This window comes from Eleutherodactylus coqui, chromosome 1 (assembly GCF_035609145.1).
Source record: "Eleutherodactylus coqui strain aEleCoq1 chromosome 1, aEleCoq1.hap1, whole genome shotgun sequence".
Lineage (NCBI taxonomy): Eukaryota > Metazoa > Chordata > Amphibia > Anura > Eleutherodactylidae > Eleutherodactylus > Eleutherodactylus coqui.
The window spans coordinates 185,325,783-185,347,003 of record NC_089837.1 but is presented as its reverse complement, the minus strand read 5'-3'; the positions used below and the strand labels follow the sequence as shown (position 1 = coordinate 185,347,003).

At 40.0% G+C, this 21,221-nt stretch overlaps 1 protein-coding gene across 1 annotated transcript in view; it reads right to left on the bottom strand.

The window, feature by feature from the left end:
* Window positions 1-12,171: 12,171 nt before the first annotated feature.
* The window catches only part of LOC136628571 (CD109 antigen-like), a 177,187-nt gene continuing 168,137 nt past the window's right edge, over window positions 12,172-21,221 (bottom strand). Inside the window, exons 33-35 of the mRNA XM_066604580.1 lie at window positions 21,090-21,192; window positions 13,975-16,404; window positions 12,172-13,526 (exon numbers count right to left, since the gene is read on the bottom strand). Of these exons, the coding sequence (XP_066460677.1) occupies window positions 16,235-16,404; window positions 21,090-21,192 (273 nt within the window). The 3' untranslated portion in view covers window positions 12,172-13,526; window positions 13,975-16,234. The remainder of the gene's footprint in view (window positions 13,527-13,974; window positions 16,405-21,089; window positions 21,193-21,221) is intronic.

The window sequence follows — 21,221 nt, the reverse complement described above, 5'->3', positions numbered from 1 at the left end:
GCAATCAGAATAATCCCTGGATAACCAACCCTTCTGAAGTAATCAGTGATTATAACATGTAATATTATTACACTCAAGAAAGGCATCCATGCCCCTCTTAAACTCTTTTATCGAGTTCGCCATGCCCACATCCTCAGGAAGAGAGTTCCATAGTCTCACTGCTCTTACTGAAAAGAACCCCCTTCTATGTCGGTGTAGAAACCCTCTTCCCTCTAGACGTAGATGATGCCCCCTTGTTACAGTTACAGTCCTTGGTATAGATAGATCATGAAAAAGATCTCTGTATTGTCCCCTAATATATTTATGCATAGTTTTTAGGTCGCCCCTCAACCATCCTTTTCCTAAAATGAATAACCCCAATATTGATAACCTCATTGGGAATTGTAAGTCTTCTGTTTAATATGTATGTATGATAGGTGTGCAAGGTGAACTCTAAAGGTCCTTTTACACACAAAGATTATCGCTCAAAAGCCATCTTTTGAGCAATAATCGTTGCATGTAAATGTGTGCCCATCGTGCATTTACCATGCACTTCAGGTCAGCATGAAATCCTCGTGCCTGATGAGAGGGACTGCATGCTAATAACATTTTTTAACAGCTGTTAATAGCTGCTGTCCCGATGGAGAACAATAGTGCCAACCAACCCTCTAAGGCTGCATTCCCACGAACGTATATTGGCTCGGTTTTCACGCCGAGCCGATATGCATTGTCCTCATGTGCAGGGGGGGAGGATGGAAGAGTCAGGAGCAGGAACTGAGCTCCCGCCCCCTCTCTGCCTCCTCTCCGCCCCTCTGCACTATTTGCAATGGGGAGAGGCGGAACGGGGGCGGGGCTAATTCTCAAAAACTTAGCCCTGCCCCTTTCCAGCCTCCTTTCATTGCAAATAGTGCAGAGGGGTGGAGAGGAGGCAGAGATGGGACGGGAGCTCAGTTCCTGCTCCTTGCTCTTCCATCCTACCCTCCTGCACATGAGGACGACGTATATCTTCTCGGCGTGAAAACCGAGCCGATATACGTTTGTGGGAATGCAGCCTAAGATACACAGATACTTAACAAAAATCATTTTTTGCATGACTAAGTGCAGAACATAGGTTTTAGAAATTACTGTGCAATATTAGCATTAATTATATATTAGTGCATACAAATTACTTCATTACCTGCCGTAACTCAATATTTACTAAGTAAAATAATATATAGTTCATAACTGTGACAATCTCTAACCAATAGGAATCAAATATTTTAATTAGTTTTTACCTCATGTATTTTATATTCAAAATAAAAATGTAATCATCCACACTGTCCAGATGTCAAAAGAAAAACAGAAGACTGCGCAAATTTTCAGCATTCTTAATCCGCTCTTGGAGACATGCCATGTGGAAACATGTTGTAGTAAGACAAAATAAAAACCACAAAGCTACTGATGGAAAATGTCTTTAAAATTTCAGATTTGGTTTTACAAAACAAAGAAAGCTACATGTGCTTCCATACTCAGCCTTTTTCAGCTCATAGGTGTACTGTATGGATTCATTGGCCTTCTACGTTGATCTTGATTGAACCATATATTGTCATGGTGTGATTTGGCTGGCAGTCCGGACTGCTTATCTGTTTCATCTTAGTCCCACCATTCCTTTTGAGTATTGGGGCTCTCGAGGATGATGAAGAGATGATGTGTTCCAGCGTGCTGTCATTGCAGAGGTTGCCTGTTTCGGCTATTCGAATACCTCAGAAGTCCCATTGCTGCAGAAGTACCTTGTGTCGGCGATTGGGAATGTCTCAGGGTTCCCCTCTTCTCTTATCTGCTGCATCATGCCCTGCAGTGCATGTTCTATGTCTGTTTTGTCCAGTTTTGTCTGGTTTGGTGATGCCTGTGCAGGGCATCGTGTATTACTCTGCATACATGTGACATATATGTAAAGGAGGAGGTAGAGCTTTTTTTTCTAGTGTGTCATATTAGAAAACCTTCTGCAATGTAATTATGAGGTTATTTAAAGAGAACCTCCAAGCCTGTACAAACAACAATGGACGAACCGCTTCTCTGGGTACCTGATACACACTGTGCATTAATACACAATAGCAGTCTAAGAGACTACATGCTTCTCTGACTAACTAACATGGCTCATGTGGAAAGCACAGGTTAATCAAAACAAGTGTAGCATCTTAGATGAATGATGCATACTAATACACAGTGTACATCAGGTAGAGAAGTTGGTTCAGCCATCTTTGTTTGTTCAGGATCGGATAGGCCTCTAAAACAGTGTTTCATATTGTTATTGCCCTAAGATTGCTGAGGGCCCCTGTTAACGGCAAAACATGTCAGTGGGGCATTGATCTTAGTTTTTAAAGAGAGTTTGGTTCTGCTCAGTAATTTCCTATATGTGATGTGAACTGCAGTCTCCTCCCTCCATCTACAGCAGAATATTCTTTATTTACTGCCTATGGATGGATACCAGGGGCATATGCAGGAAAGGGGAATCCCTGTAACCAAATGGCTCAGTATCTGGATGGAACCGAACAGCGTTAGATGGAACCCGTTGACTTTCTACCCAACTGCCCGGCTTTTGGACCAAAGAAAAAGCGCTGTGTGCAGTGCTTTCTCTTCTTGTATTTTCAGGCACATCTATGACGGAACCTGTGTCCGGAGGTCCAACGCAGGTGGGAAACAACCCTAACCCTGTGAATGCGATCCCTCAGAAAAGGCACATTTGGAAATCAAGTGTCGACTCAAGCACTTCTGAAGCAAATAATCAAGGACTTTGTTAGTTGCATCAGGTGTGCTTGAGATAAAACACATCAAATACCTAGACTGGCTAGGACTTTGCTGACTGTGATATTTAATTGCATGTTAGAAATATGACAACATAATGGTCCAAAAAGATGATGACCTTGTACAAACAAAGAAATGAATACAAAAAGGCACTGATCTGGAGCATACCTGAAAGTCCACTAAGCCTGAGTTTCAGAAGAAGTTCTGGAAGATTCTGGAGTGGCCATTACAATCGCCTGGCTTAAACCCCATAGAAAAGCTTTGATGGCATTTGAACAAGGCACATAAAGCCAAGAATATTAGTATACTGGAATGGGGAATGGGCTACGATTTCTCAAGTATGCTGTAAGAAGTTGATATCTGGCTATGCATCACATTTGCTGCAGGTCATAACAGCAAAAGGGTGACTAAAAATGCTTCTCAGTAAGGGGTTGAATAATTCTGATACTGCAGTAGTCATTAAAAGTGGCATTTTGTGATGAATTTGGAGAAACCACTTGTTAGTTATGCTGAGCTTTTTAAATGTAATAGTTTTTACTGCAACTACATAAATCATTATCCAAGTTAATTGACAACAATATTGGCTTTCACTGATATTTTACTATCAGCAAGTAACATCTAAATTTAATGTATTTTATCCCACTAGACTCTGTAAATCGTAACTTTCCTACATTCTAAAGGTTAACTTTTCTGACCACTTTTCAAGCACACTCTGAAGAGCCAATCTCTGCAGCTTGGAAGATGGCCTCAGCTAAGCAGCACACACTGACTGAAGAGAGGAGGCAATGAGCTAAACACACTCTTCTCTCCACACAACACAGGTACAAATAGAGAAAAGAACGCCTGGCTCCCATGCCACTGCATCAGTTACATGGTGCATTACTTCCATCTGTCATATTGATGGAGCCCAGGATGGATTGCTGCTGAACGTGAAAATCAACTCATCTCCACCCCTCCTCCCTGCAGACAAATAGAGGTAGAAGAGTAAGGGTCCTTTTACATGGAATAATTATTGTTAAAAAATAGTTCAAACGAGCAAAAATTAACTATAATCATGAGTATAATCATCAGTGTAAATGCAGCCAATGATTAAACGCTAAACAATAAATTGTTCACTTTTTGTTCATCTTATGCAGGCACAAAAATCATCGTTGGCTCGATCACTAATCGTTCAGTTTAAATATCGATTGTTCAGTCGTTCTCATTCATTTACACAGTGAACCTGATTGACTGAACAATTTCTCGCTTGATCGAGCCAACAATGTATCTGCCTGTATAAACAGGCTGCCCAGGTTAATGAGCCAACTCGGACACCATTCCCTCATTCAAACAACAAATTGGCAGGTCTAAATGGACCCTAAGAAAGTCCTAGGATTCTCCAGTGCATACCTTATGTTGAGTGCAGAAGAATTTCACATCTTTGTTATTCTTTTGCCTCCCAGCCAAAGGTGAAGAGCAGAACTTTCACATACAAATAAGATAATATATTATAGGTGTGCCATATCTAATGCACTATGGTCTTGCCATGCTCTAGTATTCAGTTATTATACAGAAACGTTCTGGACTTATGATCATATTTATGAGAATTGGATGCAACCTAATGTAACTATAGTTATTCAATTCCATGTTATTCCATGTTTTTGACTGTGCACAATCCCTATTGAATCCTATGGTGTATTTAATTTCAGTTACAAAATGCATAAAATCTGTAGTGAATGTAAACTTTTGCGGGATGCTGAGTAACCCATTTTGCTTCCTTTTAGAACATGGCTGACCTCTCTGTCACATTTGACCAGGATGTACCAAAACTGGTCCCCTAAACAGTTCCCAGGCTATGTTTTCACAGTGGAACAAAGAACATAATTCCACACCTTACCATGTTATTCCACCACATGTAACATGTGGAATAATAGATGGAGATGGGAACTTTCTCTATATGACTCTGAATAAGAGACCATACCTGTCTCATAAGAACGCACCGAACCCACGTTCCACAGCCACTCACTGTCTCTACCTGGCACAGAAGTAAACAACTACCTGGCACAGAAGTAAGAACACAACTACCACTAGTAACCATAGTACTTAGCTTGAGATGAGCAGGAAAAAACTGGAGACCAAGATCCAGCTCTGATTCCAACAACAATCAGATGAAGACTGAGAATAATCAGCACAGGTCCACAGCCAAGACAGGAATAAAAGCTCTCCCTAATTTCTAGGTAGGTGCAACAGGTAGCAGAACACTCCCATCGACCCTCGCAGCAGTGCGAGAGAAAGCTGATAGGAAAACCCGAAACGGCACTAGCATAAACTAGATCACCATGAACAAAAAACCAAAACCTGCCTAACACCACTGATGTATGAAAAATAGCAATATAGCAGGGTTGCCAGCGGTCTGTTAATTAATGGGAGCAGAAAAGGAGCATTATTACTCATTGGGACAGAAATAACGGCATTACCTACAGAGGCAGGAGAGATGACTTTATTACTGATTGGGCGTAAAAGAGTGGCACCTTTGTGGAGGACACTAAAAGCAGCACTTACTGTGTGATGCCTAATTACTGTCTTGGTCACTATTAATAGGTAGATTATGTAGAGGTGAGGGAAACATAGCAAGCATGCTGGAAAAGCAAAAGCCAGAGATGTTCATGTACCAAATTCTATAGTGACAAGTTGTGGCCAATCAGACGTCATTATAGTGGCCTGAGTCCAGATAAAAAAGAAAAGGGAAAGAGAACAAACAACACCGATCAGAGAAGATGCCCCGTTTGATCAGTAGTGGTAAATGCACTGTAACTGCTATCATTGTGTAGAGCCGGTATATATTATTTAGAGGTATACAAGTACTATTAGGAGGTCAGTAATGGACACTATTAGGCTTTCTTCACACAAGTGTTTTTACACAGCTATTTAGCCGCGTTTTTACATTGGCCGAAAATAGCGACCATCTGAAGCATTGGCTTCCCATGTATTTGTTCAGTTAGCCGATTTTTAGCTGCATAAAAATGTTGTGCCAGAAAAATACCACATACACGACCAAAATCAGCATCCAAATTTATACGCTGCCAGAAAAGATAGGTCTTACTCTATCTTTCGACCAATATACGCTGGCAGCTCCCATAGACTCCTATGGGAGCTGCAAAAAAATGGAGAGGGAGTTTAGCAGCGTCCAATGCACGAAAAAGCTTACATGTGTCTCTATTTAGGCATTAGAAGTCATTCCAAGGATTTATGCCGAGTGACGGTTTTCTAGGCAGCGTCGTATTTTTTTACTAATACGTCGCACCCGGTTGCGTGAATAGACAAGAAAACGCTAATTAAGCTCAGGACTTGGTTGTTTCTTTTCTTCAGTCATGTGTTTTTACGGCGCATGCGGGTGACCGTAAAAACACATACGCTCGTGTGAAAGAGGCCTTACTGTGAGACGATACAAAAGATGTGGCTTAGCATAAAAGGAGAGGGTATTGGACAAAAAAATTCACAGTCTTGCACTACGCATAATGGAAAGTTTCCCCCTCTTTTCCTTTTTCCACAGGTGGGTGGTATGATATGGCTGCTGCTTCTTTTGCCAAAGAAGAAGGCATGACAAAATAAGCCAGGGACAAAGCTACAAAATTAGCCTGTTTTGGAGCATAGTTTATAACAGGTTGTACCTGTCAAATGCATAAAAGCATTGTTGTAATGAGGGAAGCTCCTTCATGATTGAACAGCTCCATACCATAGGCAGCTTTAATCTGGTCCAGAAATCCAGGATCACGGATTATTAACCAAAAATGAAAGCTGAAAAAGAAAGGAAATTAATGTAACATGATGTATCTCAAAACATCTATCCAGATGAATATCAGGGAATGAAAAGCAGATCCAGGAAACAGGCAACAGGATTCCAGGTGGTGGTGGGTAATTCTTCTTACCTGGGAATTCATATGGCAATATTAGAGAAACATTTTTCTATTAATGTAGCACCATTAATAATATGAGAAATAAGGTAAGATGTTGGAAGCCATTGCCCATGTTGATGTTAAGTAGATTCAATATAATCGAAATCATATTTTTACCACCAATTCTTTTTCTATTCCAGAATAGTCCAATATGGCTAAAAGAAAAAACGTCTAGTGTATTCAGTAAAATAATAGGCGATTTAGTATGGAAGAGTAAAGGGCTGCATTTAGCGCAAATATATTTACAGTATAAAGTTAAAGATGGAGGACTGATACAAATTGGAAGAAACATTTCTTGGTATCATAATCAGTGCATTGGGCAGAATGGAATAAGAATTATGTACAGGTAAACAGTATAAAAAATGATGGATATTAATGATACTATACATATATTTGGGTTATTTTTTAAAAAGTCATTGAGAAAATATTTATTTTGGGGACTTTATAGAAAGTGTGGAAGGTGCTGAAAAGTAGTTTGAAAAGAGTTTTTTTTTTTTTACAAAACATTATGGAATTATAGAAGGTACGGGGAATTATACAAGTTAAAAGCATTCGTTGACTTGAGGACATTTGGAATCACAAAATTCTGTGTGCTTTTAGACTAGCGAAAATGTACGATACGAGAATCATTGGCGTTTCTCGCATCATTCATTCTATGCAGGCATAAAAGTCATTGTTGGCTCGTTAACTTGTCGTCACTGATTGTTCAGTGTTTCACATAGCAAACATAAAACATTGAACAATACTTGACGATTGTCGAATGAATCACTGATGATTCTGCCTGTCTCAACTGCCTGTCTGGTGATGACATCACTGCCTCATTCGCTTGTGCAAATGAGAATCATCCTATCTAAAAGCACCCCTAGGCCTTATCCACATGAGCATTTTTATGCGGCTAATCTAGCCCTGCAATAAAATCCTCACCATCTGAAGCATTGGTTTCTAATGTATTCATTCAGACAAACAATTTTTTGCTCGTCAAAAACGTCTGACCGAAAAATATAGTACATGAGTGACTGAAATCAGCGACTGAAATTTCATGCTGCTGAAAAATATAGGCCTTGCTCTACCGTAACACACTGGCGGCTCCATAGACTCATATGGAAGTCAATGGGAGCCATGAGAAAAGGGAGGGAAGGGAGTTTAACAGCAGCTAGCACTGCTAAACACTGACAGGTGCCTCTAGTGAGGTATTTAAAAGTCATTAGTAGTTCTGCCAACCAAAGAATTTTGGGGCTGCAATGTATCTTCCCTGCATTACACCACAGTTGGCCATGTGAATGAACGAAAAATCGCAAATAATAGCCGCGACCAAGTCTTTGTTCATGCAATTTTCGGCAGAGATGCAGGCAGCATTAAAATGCAATGCCCGTGTGAAGGAGGCCTTAGTTATGTTTGGGGAAATGAAAGTATGAAAATTGCTGATTCAATTGATGGGGAGTTTGATTTCCCGCTCACTATGGGGTTTTAGTTTTTTCAAGTCGAGAAAACAAGGGAGGATTACAAAATGGTGCTGGAGTTATAAATTGATCTGTAAATATGTCCCCAAAAAGGTTTAGTTCCAAGTTTTATAGACTACAATTATATGAGTATTTGTCTGAGGTGAGCTGAGATTTATTTTTAAGTGGACTGAAAAGGTAGGCGTATTATCACCACAAGATTGGGACGAGATATTTCAGCAGATTCATCAATAATGAATTTCTCAGAAATCTTGTCCACACGGGACGGCCAATCCGCTGCGGTAAGTCCGGCTGAAACCGCGGCTGCGGTTGAGTTTTAGAAAATAAACATGGTATTGACTTATCGTGTGATATAAAAGCATAGATCTTAGCTTTTATTCACACAAGCATATATTGGCCGTGTTTTCACGCCCGACCGATATACGCAATCATCTGATGCATTGGTTTCCAATGCATTCGTTCACACGGGCGAATATATGGCACGTAAAAACATTGCACCATAAAAAATGGAACATGCGTGACTGAAATACATGCCAGCGATATATGGTGGGTAAAAAGATAGTTCTGGTTCCATCTTTTGTCCAACAAAGCATTGAAATCCCCCCTCCAACAAAAGATTGTTCTGATCGGCAGAGCCAGCGGAGCGTCAGCTTGCTCCGCCAATCAGAGCTGGCACTCAACGGCACCAGCTAGGTGAGTATTGAGTTTTTCTTTTCAGCATCCTTGGCTGAGCTTTCAGCTGTGCTGAAAATGCAGCCAAATTGTCAAAAATGCATGCCAGCGCTGCTGAAACCGCAGTAAACGCAGCATTGAAAAATGCTGCGTTTTTGCAAATGCCTGTGTGAGGGAGGCCTAATTTCTTCTGGAACTGTAGACATATCTTGGTCTTTTTTGATAAACAAAAACTACTTCTTGAGCTGCAATTTTCTGAAAAATCATTCACAAGTATTCCACATCTGTGTTTTCTCCAAACATTTTGCTGGACAAGAGAAAAACCCTTTTTAGAGAATCACTGCTGTAGTTTTGTTTTGTGAAGATTATATGAGAAAGTAACCAAAAAGCTCATTTTGTGCGCTATTGAACAACTAGTTTATTAGGGGGCGTTGAGAACACATGCCACTATAAAGACGCTCTTCTTAGAAGCTAATGCTGCCTGCTCATCTTAACGCTGTCATTGAATCTCCCTTGGCAATCACACTTCACTCTGTGCTCCTACTTAATTGCAGTACCCTCACAAGTTCCTCAAGTCTTGGCGACACATACCGGTAGAGGCTGCAATATGGCCACTGCCACTGAAACCACAGTGCTTCCTCCAGTTGGCTTCTGTTCTCCTCAGGCATACACACCTTCTCACTCACCTGGTACTCCAACACTCCCTCTATGCACTACATTTCACCCCCATACACCAATTGGTCCCTAAGCTCTATACATTCTATGCATAAAAGATGGGTAGCAGTTGAACAAGAAACAACAGAGACACCACTATATAACCTATCATAGCTACCCTCCCCAAACGCCTTAATACATTACTAGCATGGCATAATACGCAAAATGTTGCACCCTGGCTATCAATTCTTTACTAATTCTAACCTTTCCTTCACATCTCCTCTCTTCTCGATCTTAGGAAATCCAACTTCTCCGCCGGGCAATGTTAGAGATGGGGAAGATTCCCCTTTGTACACCTGCCATCTATTTCAACTAGATAGTTTCCTATCCTCATTCCCTTCTTCCACACATACAACTTTAACTTTCAACACCCTTCGCGTCTTTATGCACAACTCTGGGCCAGACCAATCTATTTTTATGATCTATAGCTGGCTCTTCTCAACCTCTGAAAACTGGTTCCTTTATTGTCTCTCCAAAGGGGAAAGAGACCTTCAAGCCACCTGGACTGCTGAAGTAAAATCTTATTTACTTCTGGTTTTGCACGAATTTATAAATGATATATCATTGTTACCAAGTTCCCACAGTATAAGAAAAATATTTCCCAAAGTCTCTACCCTGTGCTGGAGGTGTAGAGGAGAAAAAGTCTCCTTCCTGCACATCTTCTGGTCTTGTCACATCACTGCTTCATTCTGGCAAAGGTCTTTTCCATAATCTCACGGATCATGGATTAGTATTGCAGAAACATTCCATTTCAAAAATATGAATGCTCCGTTTTAAGACATCTTCTCATTGCTGCTAAGGCAGGTGTACTGACACTGTAAATCTTAGACTCCTCCACTCGCAATGGTTTACCCAGATTAATAAGATTATGAGCATGGAGTACCTATGCTTCAGCTTCTGGAAAAGAAAACTCTTCTACTGTTGCTAAAACTTAGTTTTAGTGCCTACAATATATCTGCTCAACCAACTACACCTGCCTCATGACTGACAAGACTTAACCTCTGTGGCGCCTCTATTGACAGTTATACTTTATATGAAACCCTTCTCCTTGTTGCTCCCTATTTTCTTTCTCTTCATTCTCTCCTATCTTTTTCTAGTCTTCTCAACTATGTATTATGTCTAGTGTTGCTTATCTTGATCGCCTGGACAACAAAATCAACCAGGTTGTGTGAAAATCATGGGAAAATCGAAGTTCCCATAATGCCTACTAAGCCTTTTCAACACCTTCCACATTAGCATAGCTATCCACATGTGACAATATCTGGGCTCTATACAGTGCTGCTTATTGTAAACGCCAACATGCTGTCCTAAAACTCTTATATGTAGGGGAGCACAGCTAGATAGCCAATGAGCTGTTGATGGCTATGCAGGACCAGGGTAACACATGGCTGACCTTGCACAATCTGAGGCCAGGCGTGATGTATAGAGGAAAAAGAGCAGGAAGAGAAGGAAGAGGTGGGGAATGGTATAGGTCCAGAGGCATCATAGGGGGCTACACAACATTCATTCTATGCATTATTAGTCTCTGCTGTTATATGTGCATGACGGAACCAGAGGAAGGACACTTTTAGGTCTGACCCCTAGGAATGTGGGTTTCCCCATGGCCACAGGGATGCATCTGCAATGGACAGTAGCTCTGTGATTAAAATAAATTGCAGTTTTGCTAGTTATCATGCTGGCTATCACGTAAGCACAAGTTGTTTGAAATCTTAGTGTCCATTTATAAAAAATATGTGAACGACAAGTGAACAATTTTGTCAATTTTTTTCTAATTCACACTGAACGATTATTTAGCTCAAATTCATTTGTTTGAACGAACTTTGAGCGATAATCATTATGCGTAAATGGGCCATTAAAATGCAGAGATTAGCTGCTATGTTTTAAAAAGTCTGAGGACCTTTGTTAAGCCCCCGTCTGCCATAGAAAATCATTGTAGTTCTGAGACCTTGCTGCGGGGCACCGATGGGTTGACAGATATTCGTTATTAATCACTGCATCTAAGGGGTTAAGTGATTGACGACCAACTTTATTGGCTTCTGTTAGTAACATCCTGCACATCAAAGTGATCTTTTTATCAGAAACTCTGCTGTAAAAAAGAGTCACATCAGAAGAGCTCACCTAGATGATCGCTATAGAATTAAGATATGGTCTGAGATCTATACTAGTACTGTAACTACTATGTGTGAAAATATGAATGAATGTAATAGAGATAAAAGACACGCATATCCAGTCTACAAGATTACTGTAGAAATGTTTAACTAATGTGAAAGTGATTACCATTGTAAACTGGTTTTATAGTAATGTTTGTAATACTCATCAATATTTTACACTACAGTGACCTATATAAGTGCCACACAATAATTTTAGACAATCTATATGTATTTTAGCCTTTAAACCTTTACCTTCTTATAGAATATGGAATACACATAAAAAGAAATTCATTCCATCAGGGCAAAAAGGTGCACGATGCAAACTTTCAGTGATTCATTCACCTTTATCATCGCTCATAGAGTTAAAAAGATTATAAAGTGTGGATTATTAGAATTCAAGGAGAGAATAAGTTCCAGTGAATGTCACATCTTTACAACACCATCACAGAAGTAAAGTAACGAAAGCACATTCCAAAGTGACAGTGGAACAAAACAATATTTTAATAAGAAAGTGCAAGTAGAAGCATTTATAGAGGTACAAAAGCCCTCACAGTCATCTACAACCGTACTATCAAAGCTAAAAGTTTAAGGCAAAGCATGACTATGGAAATTATCAGAACCAATTATGGCCAAATAGAGATCAGTCAGATCAACTTCAGAAACCTGCTTTATGATATCAATTTTTATTCAGAAACAGTAGCTGTCACTTTTATTTATGATTACACTTACAATATGACAATTGTTACTCTTAACCCTTTCCAATCCAGTTGGTATTCTGGTTTTCCTAGAGGGCTTACTCTTTTTCTGCCGTTATACAACGGCGCTATCTGCTGGCTAAAGCCAGTACTGCATGAGGTGACACGTTGGATAGGCTCTGACAACAGAGAGGCTGCCATTATACAGTAAAAGATCCCCGACGGACGTCTTCCAACATCAGAGCTGTACAGCCTTAAATCATAATGTCTTCAGAGGTCAGACAGTGGATTGGAAAGGGTTAATACATGAAACAGCTGATTGCTAATATTGTCTGTTTTATCACTCTACTTGAATACTACTCACAGTAACTAATGAACTTTCATTTAAAAAAAAATTGGGGATATAAAAATAAAGTTCACTATGCAGAAAATGTTACAAAATTGTAATAAACTGTACCGTACTTAACTTATTGTTTCTGTGCAGTTTCTCCAGCACTAATAGCCCCCACACAAGCAAGACATGGGTCTTTCTAGTTTATCGACTTCCACAAACTAATGACCAAATGCTATTTTATTGTGGCACGATTGCTTTGCTACATCAGCATGGATGAAACGACATTTTTGTGGGCCTTGACTGACTACTGATTGACTACTGCAGCCATAAGCTATTATATAACGTGGAGGTCACATCATTATACAAAGTTTCGTAAACAAAGGTTAGGAAAGGGCAATTTTTACCCCCCACCCAAATGAAATAAAATAAAATAAAAATCCTCCTCTTCTGCTAAAAGGTTACACACACCTCTAGTTGCTTTTTTAGCTTTTGAAATGAGGCTCTCAGACTATGTTGGTCCAGTTGTGTTGCATTTGTTAGTCATATAGCTGTACTGAAAAAAATATATGTAACTTGTAGCCCTTGAATACAGCATGTGTTCTCATTGACATGTATTAAAGACAGACATGTCATCTATAAAAAGCTATTAGTACATTACAATATTACAAACTTTTCGAACCCAGAAGAGACATGGACTGAAAGGTTGGGTTGGACTATTGAGAAGTGTTCAAGTTCTTTGCACCAAAACGTTTCCTGCCACTCCACACAGATGATGAGATGATGGAGAGAGAATGAACCCCTACCTTCCATTTACACTTGAAAAAGTCACTGCTAGGCGACGAAACACGTCGGACATATTTGGATTTACTTGTTAATAAAAGTATGTATGATTATTCAAGGAGCCTCTCATTGATTTAAGTCAGAAAGGTCTCTCTGGAGCGCTGGATCTTTTTTCTTTTTCTTATATCTACTGATTTTTCGTCGCATCACCACCCAGTGGTGTGACAGATCCCTGCCTGCTCCTTTTGTTTTATGTTAATTTTTCCGGTCTGGAGGGAGGATTTCCAGAAAGTTTGGACGAAGGTTTTCCAACTATATAAACAACGCCCACCAGGACGTGGAGGTGCTTGGTGGGGGGTCACACATCAGGCCCACCCACCTGCAGCGGGTAAGTCCCATTCACATATTCTCCGCAGTAACCTTTTTCCATAGTGGGAGGAGCGCTGTCTCATAATAGTTTTTTTGTTTTACCTTCCATTTATAGATATTCAGGAAAATGGCTAACCTGTACATGATGCACATAGGGCCTTATTTTCTGATCCTTTTCTAAAAACAAAATTGCCTTAGGGCTGCCAAAAATATCCATAATGCTACATTCACCGTAAAACACAACTTTTAATTGATAATAAAAATAAAATATGAAAACCAAAACCTTGTTAATTAAAAGAGAACCAAATCATTTCCTGATCATAACACCCAGCCTCAATTTGTTTAAAGGACTTTAAATAGGTGCTGAAAACATACTAAACATTTATCAATATACTGTATGTAAACTTTCTTTTTAACTCTCTGATAGTGTCTTATCTGCCGTGTGACATATTTATTGACCATGTGCACCAGAATTTAGAGCCATTTGCGCCACTCACATCAGAGTGTATAAATGTTTTTTGCTTTTTTAAAGATATAGCTTGCCCTGGATTTTGTAACATTTAGAAGATGCAATTTTTCTTTTAAAATGGGCAAATAACCTTCACATCTCTACAGACTCTGGTGTGGAATAGGATACATGCAGACATAAATGTGTCACACCATGTGTCAATAAATTAGCCAAGCTGTTATGATGGCCATGTACCTTGGATAGCTGTCAGCTGAATGCTCATTCAACCAACAGCTATTCCTCCCCACACTCCCCAACATAAAATCCAGCAAACCAGCCCTTCTTTTCCTCAACATTTGCCATACACATTAGATGACTGGTGAATTGGACCAACATTCATCTAATGTAGATGACCACCTTTATATCATACATTGGTTAAAATGGCACCACTTTTTAGCTTACCTTAGCCCTTTCATTTGCTTGGCATTTGTTACCTTTATAATGTCTAAAACGATAACTACTACTGCTGCTATTATGGCTGTGAATACTAGTTTACTTTGTGCATGTATTTTTTTTTTGCTTTTTGTTGCCTGAAACTGCTGAGAAAACCACATACCATGTTTCCCCAAAAATAAGACACTGTCTTATATTAATTTTCGCCTAGCCCACAGCGTCTGGGTCCCTCGCAATGGTCTCTGGCGCTGAGACTGGCGCTTAAAGAACCAATCACATCTATTCAGTGATGTCATTCACTGAATGGCTGTGAATGATCGAGCGCCGGTTCTGATTAGCTGGCGCTCGATCCAATCACTGCACTCACTTGCTGAAGGCGGGGCATTCAAAGCCTAGTCACCTGAAAGAGAGTTGTATGTCAGTGCAGAGCTTGCCGCAGTGCTGGGGACCAGCACGAGGGACTCAGACGCTGTGGGCTGGGTGAGTATTGTTGGTTATTTTTGTTCATGTAGCTTAACTAGGGCTTATTTTCAGGGGGCGTATGTTTCAAGCCTCTCTGAAAATCAGGGTAGGGCTTATTTTCGAGGAAACGCGGTAGTTGTATTTCTTGCAGAAAGAGAAATATAGAAAAAGATTACTTCTGCAAAAATAAATACTATGCTAAAATAGAAAGGATTACTATGATACAACTATGCAGATGACATATTGTAACTAGAAATGAGCTGAAAAACCATCACTTTAGGGTGTTGCTTTCTAGCCATCCAGAAATGGATCCTAAAGACACCAAGATGATAGCAAAGTATATCCACACGTTTTACTGATGTAAATAATGACAAAACAATGTTTTTCCCTCAACACCAGGGTCTTCATCAGGTATAAGTTGTGGCTGACAAAGACATTGGCATAGGGTGAAAAAGCATTTTAATGTAACTATTTTCATTAATAATAAGTTTGGACATGCAGTCTATGCTGTCATTGCGGTGTTTTTAGGATCCACTAGTGGACAATTAGAAAGAAAGCCTTAAGGTGATGCTTTTTTCAGCTCTCTTTGTACACAACACAGCAGGTTTAAAGTTCCAAGACAAAACTTCCCTGCTTACATCATAGCTTGAGAGACGCAAACCCCAGGAATTATGTGACCCATAGATTGAATATACATCACTGGAGTTGTACCGAGTGTAGCATAACTACATCAGGTGAGAGTCTCACAGCACTATTATTTTTTATTGATTTGAGTTCTGCCCTGTGTTCTCTCCTTTTTCCACTTTTTTGAGCCTTATATGATAATGTAACATGGCATTCATTAGACAAATGTAAACCCAGGTTTTTCGTATTTAAAGCATTTGAATAATTTGACATGATACAAGAAACAAATGTTACTTGTAAATACTGTTTAGAATAATGTAAACATGTAGAACACACACATGAAATGTAACATTGCTAATACTGGGAATTGTTTCTTTACAGACATGTGACAAATAATATAAATAACAATAGAGAAAGACATTGGGCAGTTGATGGTCGGGATGCATGGTTGCCGTCCAAACATATGCTACATTCATCTTTACAGAGTGAACAAGGGGACAGTGTCTTCATTATCTCAGAATTGTAACTTTTTACGGCCCTTCTCCCTGTTAATAAGAAAAAGAAATATTGTAGAAGTTACTTAATAACCACACATATTGTTCTGGGGTATTTAAACAGGTATTCTGAGTTAAAAAAGGAGCCAAAACATGTACAAATACTTCAGCACACCTGATGAGCCCATGTAAGCAAGAAATCTGTTTTTACAGGCTCTTATTATCACTGGAGAGCCCTTTATTCTTGTTTACACTTGAATCTGAATGGCGAGTCTATTTATTAATGTATGCAAATCAGACCTGTGCAGGTTTGGAGGTGTTTGTGTGGGTGCGTGAGTGTGCGTACCCATCTTCTTATAATTCTTGCCAGGCTGCCTGTCTATAGCACCATTCTCCCCGGATGCTAGATTCCTGACGAAACATGATGTGTGGTTGGCGTATTGTTGCACTTCACAGTAATAGACTAGTTAAAAACTCACGGGCCTACATAAGCAAACACACATATAACATTATACATAGGATCTCTCATAGCCCACTGATTTGTAGGAGCCTTGAAACTCCAGACATCATGGACAAATGTAAGGTGTTGTCACTCCAGATGCAAGAAATAAATAACTTTAAACTGAGAGCTATATATGTCGCGGCTATATGAGAGAGTCTATGTTTCTAATTGGAGCGGTCAGTATCCAATGCAGAGATTAATGAAAACTCTGCTAGACATATAAATGGCTCTCAATACTGGTTCTAGTGGCACAGTTGGTCAATGGCACCTCATAAGTAGTTTTTAATTTTGGTTCTGAGTCCAGTGCTCAAGATGGTCAATGGCACCTCATGAATAATTCTTAGTTTTGGTTCGACACATTTCTATGTCTGATGGCGACATTTAATCAGGAACCTTAGAGTAATGGTATCAATATTAGAAAGTGATATTGACAGCTAGAAGCTGGGGGGGGTATGGCTGGAGTGACTTTTAACCCTGTCCAATCCACTGTCTGATGTCTGAAGACATTATGATTTAAGGCTGTACAGCTCCGATGTTGGAGGACGTCCGTCGGGGTTCTCTTACTGTATATTGCCAGCCTCTCTGCTGTTGGAGCCTATCCAACGTGTCACCTCATGCAGTACTGGCTTTAGCCAGCAGATAGCGCCGTTGTATAATGGCAGAAAAAGAGTAAGCCCCCTAGGAAAACCAGGATACAAATTGGATTGGAAAGGGTTAATAATTGCATGTATTCTGATCAATCACCAGGACTTAATAGGTTAGCGCATTTATAGTGACTGGAGGCTTATAACTGACACCACCAGAGCTGAATGGACTCTCATTAATAGTGGCTGGGAAACCTGTGTCTGTCACACTCGAGGCACATACACCCAGAACAGCACAGGTCCCAGTCCTATCGAGTCCAGATTGTATAACCTGATGTAGGCCTATTCCTGACATACACTGGGCACGTAGACCCAGAGCAGCACAGTTCCCAGTCCCAATCCCAGTATTCAATAAGTAGATATAGCCTGTGTCTGACGCAGTCTAGGCACATAGACCCAGAACAGCACAGGTCCCAGTCCTGTAGAATCATATTTAGGCGTGTAACATGCAGAGAATAGAACCCATTGATTTTAATGGGTTCATTCACATTTGCATATTTTTCATTCAGTTTTCAGTTGCGTTAAAAAATACACAGCATGTCCTATTTTAGTGCATATAACACACCGAAATAGGCCATTATAGTGAATGAGCCAGCTCAAATACACAGTAAGGGCTTATTCAGACTGCCATAGAACATAGTTGCGCCTGAACGAGGAGATCTTCTCCTTCACCAGCAGTTCAAACTCTGTGCCTGAGCGCAGGAATTCAAAAAAAGAGGCAGGAAACTAGCGGCTGCCTAATCTCTCCCCCAAAAGAGGTAGTGATAACGAAACCACTGAAATCCCATAGAGATCAGTGGTTTCGTTTTGTCCCATTATACTACCATGATTATCACGCCTGTATAAGCGGACAAAACCATGCTCATCTCAATCCGCCCTGAATATGAAGGAAACCTGCATAATCACTGCGTATTTCCATATTTAAAAAATGGGCTCTTCTGCGTATTTTTTTGAGCGTCTAAATAGTCTGCTTATTTATACGCACAAAAAAACCCCCAGAAGGGCGGATTCAGTTGAATGTACTTTTCTCCCATTATACGGCCGTTATGAGTCCTTACTGTCAAATCAGAGTTTGAATAGTCCAGGTAAAAAATACAGTTGATGCCCTCTGTAGCGGTGAGCGTATTAGCGCGTGCCCAGGTTTTTTTTGCCCTAATTGCCACATTACTAGTAGTCAATGCAGAAATACAGATAGTTTCAAAGGGTTCACTTACTTTTTCTTGCAACTGTACCTTCATTCATGATGTGTATGGTAATAGACTCATGTGTCGAAAAACAGATCAACATATCTAGGTTTTTGCCACTTATTTAATAGCAAAAATTAATGGAAACTAATCTGCCATATTTTCTTAGAATTACATAAGCAGAGAAAAATGTTTTGCGGTAAGCATTGTTTGATCAGCTTTTGTTTTAGTCAGTACAGTGTTAAATGTAGTACAAAGTGTTCTAGGAGAAGGGATGGGCAAATCTGCTAAACTACTTACTGACTGGGTCAATTTTGCTTGTATACTATGATGACACCATTCATTTCCCACTGTTTGCCTTTCCGCTTCTCTTACGTGACCTATTACTTCAGTTAGAAATATGCTGACGACTTTTGCATTAAGTCCAGCAAATCACACTTTCAATCTGGCATAAGAATTGGTTACCCGGTTTATTATTCATTACGTTATTTCTTGGAAGCAATGTCCTAAAATAGGCTCATTTCCCACTGCTCATGTTGATGTAAAACTGCATTACACAAAAATATGACCAGACACAGTGAACTTGTACTGACATTTCTTATAATCAATATAATCATCATTCAAAGCAATGCCATATTGTAGAAATGATGAACAATTCATGTTGAACATATAACTTCATGAAAAAAAGAACTGAGAAATTCCTGAAATCTTGCAGGTCTCACACTGGCCACAGAGCCCTGACAAGTGTCAATAGTACAATGAAAGGGTGCCAACACAGGATCATGCCATTGACAACAGATTACAGAGGCAGCTCAGCTGCTACTCCCTGTGCAGTGACTTCTGTCACAGAGCATGTCCACAATCCCTTGCTGTAGAGGTCAATGAGAGGCTTTCTGGCTGATGATTCTTATATACAGGTGCCTGCTGTGAAGCAAATCTGTAAAGTACTTTTCACAGCAGCAGCTCAGGCAAGATGGCTGCACCCATAATCATATAAAATAATTAAATCTATATACTGAAACATACTCACTTTATTGTATATATGCTTTAGCGTGACCTGTGTCATGTTGCAATTCACCATATAGTCGAATTGCAACATGACATGCTAAGGTATTTATATATGTAGGCCAATAGAGGGGGACTTGATACCTTATTATGTATACTGTAAAGCACACTATGGCCCACAGACACCAGCCACTGGGTGGGGGTTGAGAATGGCACTGCATCACCCACTTACCACTGTAGCAGAGAGCAGCTACTATTACATTTACAGGTAGCATCCACATCAAAGCGCTGCACAGGAATGTACAGCATGATGTGGACGGTACTATGTGGTGGGGGGGGTAGGGAAGGAAGGCGCCTCATCCAAACTCACTCCACTATGTCCTATGCCATGACCTCAGCAGTGTAGCAGAGAGCGACTCCTTCTACACTAGCCTGTACGTTTGGCTCAGCTGCTTTTGCTTCACCTGTGACCATGCGGACTAGCGCTGTACATTCTCAAGAGAAAGGAGATATTGTGTACATATATGTATATGTGTATAGATAGTCATTTTTCATAATTGGAATAGCTGCTATCTTTGTATTACAACTATTATTTCTATTTCCACTATATATATATATTGCAGTTGTTGTCCTGGGGGTGGATACCCTTAAGTGGATACTTTTCTATTGCAGTTAATGTCCTGGGATTGGCTATAGACAGACAGACACAGAGTATATGTTGTAGTATATAGTTTTAATTAATTAGCAATACAAATATATGTTTATTTATAAGTAATACAACCAGGTCCCTACTCTGCACTAATGAGGGGAAAGCACCCTGATACAGTGTCTGGTTTGGTTTATATCTAGAGATGAACGAACCCCATTGACTACAATGGAGACTCGAGCATTTTTGTATGTGGGACGCCGAGTCCCAAGCTTTTTTTTTTTTCCCTAGGTTCTCGTTCTCTCTCTCGTTCTCTCTCTCTCTCCTTCTCTCTCTCTCTCCTTCTCTCTCTCTCTCCTTCTCTCTCTTCTCTCTCTCTCGCTTGCCAAAAAATTTGCCAATGACGCGCGCTGCATCACGGCGGGGAGGGGCCAAAACAGGCACCTCGCAGTGGGGAGGAGCCAAAAACTGGGGCAATGCATACCCTTTGCAATGCATAAAAGGTAACTATGTTGCTAATCTGTGGCAAAGTCCACAATGGAAAAACCCTGCTACTTCTGGTGTAACCTCATAGTTTTATTCGGTTACATAAATAAAGCCTGCATATGGATTTCACCACCTGATTAAAGCCCCCGAGGCTAAATATACTTAAATTATGAGGGTAGACATGATACTTTATATACTACATGATCAGTTATCTTGCATGTGATTGATTCTACTTGGCTACATAGGATATGTAAAATGACAGCACCTACCAGGTTCATAGTAGTCAATGACTGATACAAATGCATCTTGAGTATAGCCAACATTTGAACTTCGGGTTGTTGGTATATTCATACAAAACTCTGTTTGGTTGAGCTGAAAGGGGAAATTTCCATAATTATTCC